The 11,797-nt window shown below is 39.5% G+C and overlaps 1 protein-coding gene across 4 annotated transcripts in view; it reads right to left on the bottom strand.

Annotated features, from left to right (window-relative positions):
* Positions 1 to 11,797, bottom strand: part of pde5ab (phosphodiesterase 5A, cGMP-specific, b) — a 114,862-nt gene that overhangs the window by 23,356 nt on the left and 79,709 nt on the right. For 3 of the 4 annotated variants that reach the window (XM_005753202.1, XM_005753203.1, XM_005753199.1), the window contains exons 9-12: positions 6,778 to 6,886; positions 6,614 to 6,698; positions 5,496 to 5,671; positions 450 to 509 (exon numbers count right to left, since the gene is read on the bottom strand). In XM_005753202.1, coding sequence (XP_005753259.1) covers positions 450 to 509; positions 5,496 to 5,671; positions 6,614 to 6,698; positions 6,778 to 6,886 — 430 coding nt within the window. The remainder of the gene's footprint in view (positions 1 to 449; positions 510 to 5,495; positions 5,672 to 6,613; positions 6,699 to 6,777; positions 6,887 to 11,797) is intronic. The other variant, XM_005753200.1, reaches the window with a different exon arrangement.

Below are 11,797 nucleotides of genomic sequence, written 5' to 3'. Positions count from 1 at the left end.
CTGTGGCATTACAAATCCCACTGATAGATAGATAATCTATCCAGCATATCCTTAGCATATCCAAAACATGTCACCTAAGAGGAATCCAGGATATGCCAGAACCATCAAAAGTGGCTGTTTTTGATGTGGAAGAGTAGCCACTCTACTTTAAGCCTCTCCCAAATGACTGAGTATCTCAGCTTATCTCTGAGATACTCAGTCATGGATGGCTGTAGCTCAGGTGGTAGAGCAGATCACCTACTAACTGGAAGGCTGGTGGTTTGATCCCCGTCTGCTTCAGTCTACATGCCAAATATCTTTGGGCCCATGTAGTTCCCATACTTTCTTACTGATTCAGCCAAAGATGTTATTTCTACACGAAGCCTTCTTTCTCTTAACAACATCACCTGCCTGTGTTTCTCTCTTTCCATGCTAAGTGTATAATGTTAAATTAATGCATTTCAATTTACTTCAGCTACCTGGAGTTCCCGTGATTCTTCATCTGCAGCAGAGGCATGATACGACAAGACCTGCAACACATGTATTTAAAAAAAGATGAGTTTTGCAGAAATAAAAGATATGATTATTGCACAAGTATCGGATTTTCTGTAGAAAGCACACTTGCACTGTCTATATTGCTGTTCTCTGAGAACAGTCTGTAGTCTGCTTTGTGGCAGCACTCAGTTTGCAATTATTTCACCAAATACAAATATGTCTGACTGACTGGACATTCTGCATGACCTTTCTTTTATTTAGCAGGCACAGTGCATGTTAATAGACATCAGTATAAAAGACAAGATGTAAACATGCCATGTTCAGAGACTTTTGGAAATCATAAAGAAAAAAAAGTGGGCTCTGATACTTGCAGGCTGTCAAAATGAAACGGACAGCTCAACAGGCTTTTGACAGGCTATAAAAAAGAAAAGTGGCACTACTCATCAACCAGATGTCAGTCAAATCCAAAATAAAAAAGAATCCTTTATGAAGAGGAGTGCACTGTCAAAACAGCAACTAAATCTTGTGTTTACTATTTTTAGTTACCAGCAGATGAAAATACAATCAGTGTTTTGTGCAGTGCTTGTCGGTCGGGTGGACCTTCTCCCTTCTGAGTGTAGGAAGCTCCTTCCAAGTCCAACAGCAGTTGGACCAGGTGATTGGTATAAAGCAATCGATCTAACAGATACTTCCTTTCAAGTGGCCATAGATCCAGACCGCAAACACTTGCTGATATGTGCATATGCATTCAACAGCATAATCCTTCAAATTCCTGGTGCTGCTGCCTGGTGAAGTTATCTTTTTGCTCCCTACATCATTACGAAGATAGCATTAATTCCTCACTGAGAGAGGAGCACCTTAGCCTTTCTGCATGATAGGACTCATAGCAGCTTCAGTAAGTACGCCTTTCCCTGTTAAAGCTGTATCACTCTCTGCTGTGTGCATTTCCCCCAGTGTAAATGATACCACCAATTCAAAGGAGAGTGTGTCAGCGGAGCTGTTTTCTGATTCTAAAGGCTTGTCAGTGGCCATGATATGCAGAGATAATCAGTCTCTACAGGGACCTCCTCTCTCAGGTGGGAAGAGGGATGATCCACTCAGAACTGTGGTGGCTGTTTACCATTTGAGAGGTGAAATTTATAAGGGTCAGCCCCCAAGTGTGGGGGCAACGACAACTCATTTCTCTCCTTTAGGGGACAGAAATCATAGTCATAACATTTCATTTTGCTGTGTGTTTCTTGCACTTGATGCATGCATGTTGTCTTGTTAATTTTGGATCCATACACATTACAGCTCTTCTTTTTGTTGATACTGGATCTAGGACCCTAAAGAAGATCAGAGAACATCTTCTGATACGTGTCATTGTCTTGTGTCTTCGACCCAGTTTTTAAGGTTGTTCTGGACTCTTTATTCATTCTTTTAAATGTATTAAATGTTTATATTCAAATTTTGTATTAGGTTTGAGTTCTGTATTTCACTAGTGTTCCAAGTTTGTTATTTTAAACTCTTGGTTCTTGTTTTATCTTTTTTCCCATTCGTTTCCAATCTATCTCTGTCTCATCTCAGTATCCTGTCATCAGTGTCCCTGTGTTTGTTTACTTCCTTTCTCCCCAGTCATGTCCCTGTTTCTACCTGGTCTCTCTGTGTTCTGTCTCTGTGAATACCTTTGTAGTCCTGGCCCTGTGTTTTCTCTCTTCCTGTTCTCATGTTCATCTCTTTGTGTTTCGTTCCTTTGTCTCCCCAGTTTGTAAACGTCTCTGTGTATGTTCCCAGTCCCAGTGTCAACGTCACGTCTTAGTCTTGAGTGTGTCTGTGTGTGTTAGTGTTACTTCCTGTCTTCTTTTGAGTCTCGTGTCTTGTGCATGTGATGTTCTGTTTTGCTTCCCCTGTCTTGTTAGTTATGATTCTTTTAAGCTGTGTTCTCCAGGTGTGTCCGCTTTCCTTAATCACCCTCCTGTGTGTATATTGTTTGCATCTCCCTCTGTTCATCATCACATTCTCCCTCATTGTGTGTGTGAATTCAGTTTATTTGTCAATTCAGCTTGTTGTTGGTCTGTAGTCAGTCAGCTAGATCCTTTAGCTTTTTTCCCCATTGCCTTTTGTGCCAGCAATAAAGCTGTGGTTTCTAGTTTTATCTGCCGCTCGCTACATGACAATACAGGTGAATTTCTCAGAGCTCATCAGCTTTTAATTAGACATGTTTTTTTGTAATATTTCAGTATCATGTGGCTTTAATTGGAGCAAATTCATTGACTGCTGTTTTATTACAGAAGCCATGTAGACGCGTTGTTCCTTCTTTTGCCCGTAAACATAACATGCACTGGCTGTCACTGTTATAACTGATACAAATTTACAAATAAAGATCTTTCACTGTAGCTTCTTAGCTCAGAATGGAAGTGCATTTATATGAAAATGTCATTGTCTCACATATACTATCACATATTCACATATGTGAAAACACAATGGCATTCTCCTAAAAATAAGAAGAGGTCCTTTGTTTTGTTCAAGCTTAAAAACATAAAATAGTGTGATTAATGGCTCAGTGAGAACATGATGAAGGACATGGAACAGGGTTATCCATTTTGTTCCTACTCATGCCCTGCAGCAAACATTGCAAAACTTATTATTTCTCCCTGCCTGTAATCCAGTGGCTGCCTTTCATATGCTTTCAGAACTGTCCACATAAATGTGTTGTTGTGTCATCAAAGCCTCCCCACTGTGACAGTGATCTCCTTTAGAATCAAAAGTGTGTCTGATGTCACGTGATTGCTGACACTGGAACTTGGACAAAAATGTTTGTTCTATTAGAAGTGCTCATTGATCCTCTCTATGTGGAAGAGGTATTAAATATTAAATCATGTCTTTGAAGTCCAGAAAACATGCTGTGATTGCTTGTGTTTTAGGACAGAGCCGACAGTTAAATGTCACAAAAGATTAATCTGCTCACCTCCTCATCAACACAGCTCACTGCTGTGCCATCTACAGCAACTGACTGGCGTCCTGACTCAGAGTCCAAATGACCAGTGTTCATTTTGGATTTGTTGACAATTTTGACTAATTTGAAATGATTTCATCTCCTGTTTGTTGCATTTAAAATGTAATATTTTTCAACATTTTAAGGCTACAGCTGTCTAATACTTGTGTGGTTTTAACTGATGTTTACAGTTCAAAGTTCACTGGTAACTAACTGTCATCACCAGCCAATCAGCTGCTGAGTCAAATACCGACATCTGAAAAATGATCCACATTACATTGTGTGATTTTGGGCATAAAGAAGAAGATCTGATTGCAGTCTTTAGATGCAGAACAAATTAAGATAATTCTAGTGCTCCAAAAAAAGTGGAATGTAAGAGATTTCAGATGCAGTTTCTGTGATTCTGCAGTGAACTAAGGGGCTGACAGCCATCGATAAATGCAGTTCACCAAAATTACAGTAACATCAGCTTAGATACTTGTGTCTCCAACAGAGAGATGAGAAGATACCTCAGGGTTTCACTTCACTAAAAAAATGAAGGGAAATCTCAGAATACTATACAATATTTACATATAGGTAATGGTTGTCATTCCTTTTGATAGCAAGATGAAATTCAGTTTTTTCAAACAAATTATCTTTACTCATCTAGAGAATGTAGTGTGAAAGACTTTGTTTCCCTTGAAAAGTATTCATGTGAATTAAAGTTCTACAAAGATTCATTTTAGTGAAAATGGGGCTTAAAATTCCTTTTTTTTTCGTTCCTTTATTTTTTTTTGTAACGTCCTTTCAAACCACTAGTTGAAACAATGGCCTTGCAAATGCAAATGCACAGGCTGCTAACAATAAGAAAATCTACAATATCCTTCTAAGAGTTGGAAAGGAGGAGAAACAGACTTGTACAATATGTGTGTTTATGCTAGGGCTGCCACGATGAGTCGACTAGTCAAAATCGTCGATGACTAATTTAATAGTCGGCGCGTGGTTTGAAGCTTTCTAAGATCCCAAAAGATGCAGGAATAAGTAGAAGGATTTAAGAGTGTAATAACGGACTGAAACAGAAGATGGCAACACTGCATGTACAAGGATGCCAGCTGCCGTTAAACCCCGAAGAAGAAGAAGTTCAGTCCCAGAATTCTTAGCCTGGTTACAGCGACACGACGAAGACTGTCCACATTCGAAGACTCCGACAAATGCGGCCGACAAATGCGCCCTTCATTTCCCCAGATCTGAAGGATGGTATATAGGTATATACTTCGTGGCCCATCCTTCATAGCGCAGTCCTGCTCAGTTTCCAACAATGGCGGCAGCTCCTTAGTTTTAATATTACTCTTATTATTCTTTCAGGCAAGAATGTAGCTGTGTAAACTTCAAATATCTGCTCAGTTTATCAAGACACCACATATTTTCAAAAGCGCTCCAACGTTTTCGGAGACGTCTGTTACCCACCAGCTTGATGCTAGCTGGGGTTCAAGGCTCACTAGAGCCGGTGAGAACACCGGACTCCCGGGAAATAGTTTTCAAACCCACCGCCGTTTTTCACTACTCAGGTTAAACATGATATATAATACACTTAGATAACTTAGAAATGTTATTGTTTGGCTTTTTTCAGTAATTTATTTGTTCCTGAGTAAATCGGTTTGGCTGAGATTAAAGTTATTACATTAAGTTTTCACACAGCTGAATAAACGTCAAGCAGACAACTGATTATCAGAAGTGTGAGATGCTCGAGAATATACTCCGGTGTCCTGTTATATGTTAGATAGCAAGGAGCAGACGGCTGAGTTTATTAAACTCCACCGAAACAATCTGCAAATTTCATTAAAATTTAATAAACGATCATCTTGTCTTTATTTTTAGTTAGCACCTTAAACACTTAAAGCTGTAAGCTAATGATAGTTATATAAGAGCAGATGCTGCTGGTGCAACAAGCCGTACATTTTACGTCCAATGGATACATGATCTGATTAGTCGACTAATCACAAAAATAATCCGTGACTAGTCAACTATCAAAACAATCGTTTGTAGCCCTAGTTTATGCTTGACTCACCTCCAGAGTGACCTCTTGCTTGGCCATAGCTCTCTCTACAGTTTCATACATCTGTGTGTTTTGGATGCCGAGACCACAGAAAATGGCAAACGCCTCCAGGAACTGGTCATCATTTCTGTTGAATGCCTTGACGCTGCCTGACACTTCATCTATTTTGTTCACCAACTGACAAACACCTACATGCAAACACAAACACATTACTGTTTATATTTGGTAATGTCTAGTATAGAACACTTCACTTTAAATAGGCCCTAATATAAAGGTTAGTTCAGCAAACCTTCAGGTAAGATTATGAGCTTTAGAATAACAACAATTTTATCTTGTCATTGGATCAGTTCATTCTTCCAGAATTGGAGTCAATGAACAATGTCAAACAAAATCTGTAAATACCTAACATCTGACTCAGGGTCATGAGTTTGCCCATAGTTATCCCATGTCATGATGGTTTGTACCAACTAACAAACAACTAGCTAATAATTTAGGTAAGAACGATCTTGAGAAAAACTTGCTGAGAAAAAACCCTCTCTGATCAGAATTTCTTAGGGATTGCTTCCATATTAATGCAGGATCTGTACTGTCCAAATCGTATTATCATTCTGTGTTATGTAATTAATAAAAAACAAACAAGCATGTTTTAAAATGGAAACCATAGTACCAGGAGATTGTCCCTGCAAGCACAAAACACAAGCACTTCTACAATGCTACCAGTTAGTCAGTTATTTCAAAGCTTTCAATTTAACTTTATGCTTTCATTTGTTTTGAGTAGGATAATGGTCAAAGTCTACACTAATTGTAAGGCCATTAGTATTCTCCTTGCATGCATGCAACTGACTCAGGGTGCAACTCATAAAATCTAAGGTTAGCTAATGCTATAGCTTCACAAAACAGAAATAATTTATATTACTTTTAAAGAAAAACAAAACTAAGGTATTAATTGAAGACAGTGATAAGCCACTTTGTCTACAGTACATGCTGTAATGCAAAAATCTTTTCCTGATTACATTGTCAAAAAAATATATACAATTATTATTCCCTTTTATGTATCTGGACATGGGACACAATATTACTTTCTAACTGCTAATGCTAACATTGTATTCGGGCAACAAAGCAAAGCTTACCAATGACTTTGTCCTTCTTGCCATTCCTGATGGGAGTGCAGAGCAAACTCTTTATCTGATTGCTGGAGTGAGCTGGGTTTTCACTCTGTGAGAAAAAGATGGAGAATTACTCACTTTGGGAAAAGGAAAAAAAGAGAGAAAAAAGAAAAGAAAAGTGTACAGACCGTCCAAGGAAAGCGCTGGTCCTTGGTGACATCGGCAATGTTCAGAGGCTGCATGGTGTTTTTAACATACTGGGCGTACATATAGTTAATCTGGCTGTTATCGTGGCCTCTGAGAAGAAACACACAAAGAGAAAGAGCTTCACAACTAAGCATTTAGTATCAAGCTCACTTGGAATAATCCATTGAACCCTTGTGGACACTATGATACCATAGAAGGGCTATCCTCAAAACCAAACATAAAACACAAAAGAGAAAAGGCATAATATTCCCCCAAAATGAAGACATTTTCCAAGAAGCGGAAATAAATACAAACATTGTGCAACAACTGTATAAAATGTTAAAACATTTGCATTTCAAGGGTTTAAGACTAAAAAAGAGCTGAAAAATTATGGTCCCAGTCATGATGGAATTATCATGACTGGGACCATCTCTGCCATGTGACTGTTAATTTGACTGGCTTTGCAGCCTGTGTTTTGTCGCTGACTGCAATGCACTGACCATATTAGCTCCCAGTTGGAGCTGGATTCGTCTAAAAGGCTCTGTTTAAATGTACAGCTACCAACAACCTGACTAATGTTGTTGGTTTCAAGTGCTCCAAATGAAATTTAAAACAGATGTTAAAAAAATACATTTGGGGGGGGAGTGGGATTTATTACCCTGCCAGGTTTGCCACCACCCTGCTGGCAGCCTGTTGGGCAGATGGTGAAACTGGTGTTTGTCAGGAAATATTTACACCATTTAACTGCACTTAAAACCAAAAACTGAAAGTTCTACATTACTGTTTGTGAAAAGGTAAATAAACAAGATGTGGGCTGTTAAGTAAATGTGCCTGACGACCATTTTTAAAAAAGCATTTCTTTTAACAGACACAGCTTTGTCCAAAAACTGCTATGGTAGAACGGTTTATCACATAGGCCCACATATCACTGAAAGCAGAAGACACATTTTTCGGTCACTCTTATAATTTCTTATACATTTACCAGCAACTTTGTTAGGTATATCCAGTTCAACTACTTATTAACACAAATGCGTAATAAGCCAATCAACTCAATGAATTGAGGGACGCTGATATCAAAAGATCTCCCAAGCAACAGATTGGAAAAGGAAGGGGACTTGAGTGATTTTGAATGTGGCATGGTTGTTCTAACCAGACAGAGTTTTTCAGAAACCACTGACCTACTGGGATTTTCCCACACAACTATCCAAGTTATACAGAGAATGATCAAAAAAATAGAAAATATCCAGTAAGAAGCAATTGTCCGGGAGAAAATGCCTTATTGATGCCAGAGGTCAGAGGAGAATACCCAGATGAGTTTATAGGAAAGCAATGGTAACACATTCAAGATATGCAGAAGAGCATCTCACCAAAATTATGCAACAGAGGATAGGAGAGACATTCTCTGGGTTGATGAGTCTCTGTTGCAATAGGGAGGTTCAGAATTTGGGATAAACAACATAAAATGGATCCATTCTGCCTTGTATCAATTTTAATATTTCTGGCAGAGAAATAACAGTTATTAGTTCTAGTATGCAGTTTCTATCATACTTTGCTACTGGTTATGGGGTGGCAACATTTATTATGTGGTGGCCATGGCATAATGTGCATGCATAATGTGTATTAAGTATTTTTGCTTCCTCAATTAATAGGTTTTTTTTTTCTTAAAATGCGCAACCTTTTCTATTAATTCTACTAGGGGGGACTTTGTGGTGCTGTATCAGTACTTTGACTTTTAGAAGTAACAGCAGCCCTGAGTATTTTCAACAGCCAAAATTAGCAACAAGCAGTTAAGTAGTATGTATAGTATCAACTTTGACATAGTAGTGGCACAAAAATAATGCCATAGTACGCCGCTCTCGTCAGAAGTAAATGCAAATAACTCTGCCCAGGCATCATTAAATGTCAGAGGAGAATATTTTTCTTCAGATATTTTTCTTTTCTTACATTTCTCCATACTTGGCCTACCTGGGGTTGAAAGTCTCGATAAATGCACGGTGTTTCAGCGGTTATACCAGCTTCCGCAAGTGTTATTTTGAGCGAGGAAAAATAATAAAATGTCATTTTATTTTTATATTTCAAGATCATGATAATCTTCCAATTTAGAACTACAAGTTAAATAAAAAGAACTAACACAAATAAAATACACTTCAGCTAAATACTTTTACAATTTATTTTCTCAAACCAAGGAGCCGCAGTCTAAAGACTAAAGAGCTGCAGGTTGCCGACCCCTGCTCTAGGCTAACAGCACTGAATAATAAAATAGCTGCTGGCTAATAAAAACTAGGGGAGCTAGAGAGCCGCACCTGAGTTCAGTGTGCCCTGGCTCAGACCTGGGAGCTAAAGCCATCAGTCATGTCTGTCACCACTTAATAACCCTGTTTGTTATCTTTTGTCTCTCCAAGTTTAACCACAGAGTCCAGCTATAATACTGCATGAGAAATGATGGAAAAAGGATATATAAACATGGCACAAGCTTAAAGTCAGCTAAAGTTAAAGCCAATGGATTTTGGCTGTAGTGCTGTGGTGTAAGTGGTGTGTGAGTAAGACTGGGAGGGAATATGAGCATGTGTTAGCAAATGACAGAAAGGACCCCATGATGAGAGACACAAACTGTTAAGCATGTTTTGATGAAATCTAGCAATTATATTATGAAAATGATCAAGGATGGACCTTACAGATTTTTCCTTATAGTCAACAGTGAACGTGGATCACTGGAAAGTCTTTATTTAAGTTTCTGCACCATACTGGACAGTATATAAACATTTAATGTACTCTTTCATTTATGTTTTTTCTTCATTTTAGCTACTTTCTACATTGTAGATATGTACTACAGACATCTAATATATGCGGAAAGATATATGGAATTATGTAGCAAAGAAGAAATTGATAAATAACTCTAAATATAATAATGGATTGCATTTATATAGCGCTTTTCGAGACCCTCAAAGCACTTTACAATTCCACTTCAGTCACTCACACACTGGTGGAGGCAGCTACAGTTGTAGCCACAGCTGCCCTGGGCCAGACTGACAGAAGCGAGGCTGCCATATTGCACCATCGGCCCCTCTGCCCAACACCAGTAGGCGGTAGGTGAAGTGTCTTGCCCAAAGACACAACGACCGAGACTGTCCAAGCCGGGGCTCCAACCGGCAACCTTCCGGTTACAAGACGAACTGCCAACTCTTGAGCCACGATCGCCCCTAAATATGTTTTTTTCCTTAGTTGACAGCACTACAAACCCTCGGCCCTCTTTCAATGAGCTTCATGACATAGTCAGCTGAAACGGTTTTCACTTCACAGGTGTGCCTTGTCAGGGCTCATTTGTGGAATTTTTTGCCTTCTTAATGGGAAGATGGGAACAGTCAGTCAGTCCGAAAAGTTGCTAAATTTGAATGTGTCCCCAAGTGCAGTTGCAAAAACCATCAAGCACTACAACCAAACTGGCTCACACGAGGACCACCAAACGAAAGGAAGACCAAGAGTCACCTCTGCTGCTGAGAAGTTCATCTCAGTCACCAGCCTCAGAAATCACCAGCATCTGAGATTAGAGCCCAGATAAATGCCACACAGAGTTCCAGCAGCAGTTACATCTCTAAATCAACTGTTCAGAGGAGACTGCGCAAAGTAGACCTTCCGTGAAGACCGAGTGTGAATGCATCATGGACGAGAACGGTCTTGGATGATGGAAGCTCTTGTCCTAGGCTAGTATCTCAGAGTGCTCTATCTAAAGCAGGGGTCGGCAACCTGTGGCACGCGAAGGGTTAACTGATGGCACGGCCATAGCTGGACTGGCCATCAGGCATACCAGGCTGCTTGCTCGGTGGGCCGATGATTTTTTTATTTATTTTTTTGTAACGGTATAAACAATGAAAGGTGGTGGATTGGCCAGATGCCGGTCGGTGTGTAAAAACAACTCAGTTGTTTGGTGGTGGCTATGGCGTAGCTTCCACAGATTCAGTAACATTAGCAAGTGGTGGAGGCCAGCGGGTGGATGAGAGAAAGGGGAGGCAAGAGGAGAGACTCGAGGCAGCCGCCGGTCCGAGTGTCGGGTGAACTGAACTTCAGGTGAGAAGTTATGACCTGCAGTCTATCTGGGTCAGATATAAACCAAGTTTAGGTGGAGTTTATGGCTTTAATACCTGGTGGGCCGGTCTCTAGTCAAAATGCCCGGTAATGCCAGTTAATGCAACATCAAAGCAGCTGGAATCCATATATGTGCGTGTTCATGGAGCTTGCATTTTCACCAGCTGGAAATCACTACCTGACAAGTTTAACTGTCCAAATACTGTCTTATTGACAGTATTTGGTTCTACATATCTGTGTGAGCAGATTTTCTCTCACATGAAGAGAGTCCTCAGGTCTGAATGCTGGATGCTCGGAGTCCTGTGTCTCTGAGTGGGAGACCAGAGATCACATTAACATGTGTATCCCTCTTTTAACAAACATGCCATATTGGCCCAGTTTAGTTTTCTTATCATTGTTGTGAGGAGACCATAAATAGCATTTGCATTTTCTATTGTACAGTTCATTTGCTTTATGGAGTTCTTGTTATGGATAAAAAAGTGTCTTTTTTTTTTGTTTCAAAATAGCTGATAACGATGTGGGTCAAGGAGTATTTCAGTAATTCATTTTCTTAGACTAGATCTAGCAAACTTATCTACTTCACACAAGAGAAACATAACCCAGCCAAAGGAAACAGCAGAAGTAGTCTATTATAATGGGTGTAGATAGGTCATATCAGTTTGTCCAGTTAAGATATACAAAGCTTCTGGTTTTGTGTTATGTGCCAAGACCAGAGCATTTAGCATCAGTTGATGATCAGACAAGACTATCTGTCATAACTGTACAGGTAAACCTTTTACAGACCTGGTAGACCTTCTCCTGTTTGTCTATTGTAAGTTTCCTCAGGTTTCTACAGGTTTTTCACCTTTTGTGTTTCTGTTTGCCCATCAGGTCAGAGGTTTACTAGAGGGAGACTTGGGAGGAAATGGATCAGGTTAAGGACAGAAATATAATCTCTTA

Source organism: Pundamilia nyererei, unplaced genomic scaffold (genome assembly GCF_000239375.1).
Source record: "Pundamilia nyererei isolate P.nyererei 1_Seehausen unplaced genomic scaffold, PunNye1.0 scaffold00411, whole genome shotgun sequence".
Taxonomy (NCBI): domain Eukaryota; kingdom Metazoa; phylum Chordata; class Actinopteri; order Cichliformes; family Cichlidae; genus Pundamilia; species Pundamilia nyererei.
This window is presented reverse-complemented; position numbering and strand designations above follow the sequence as displayed.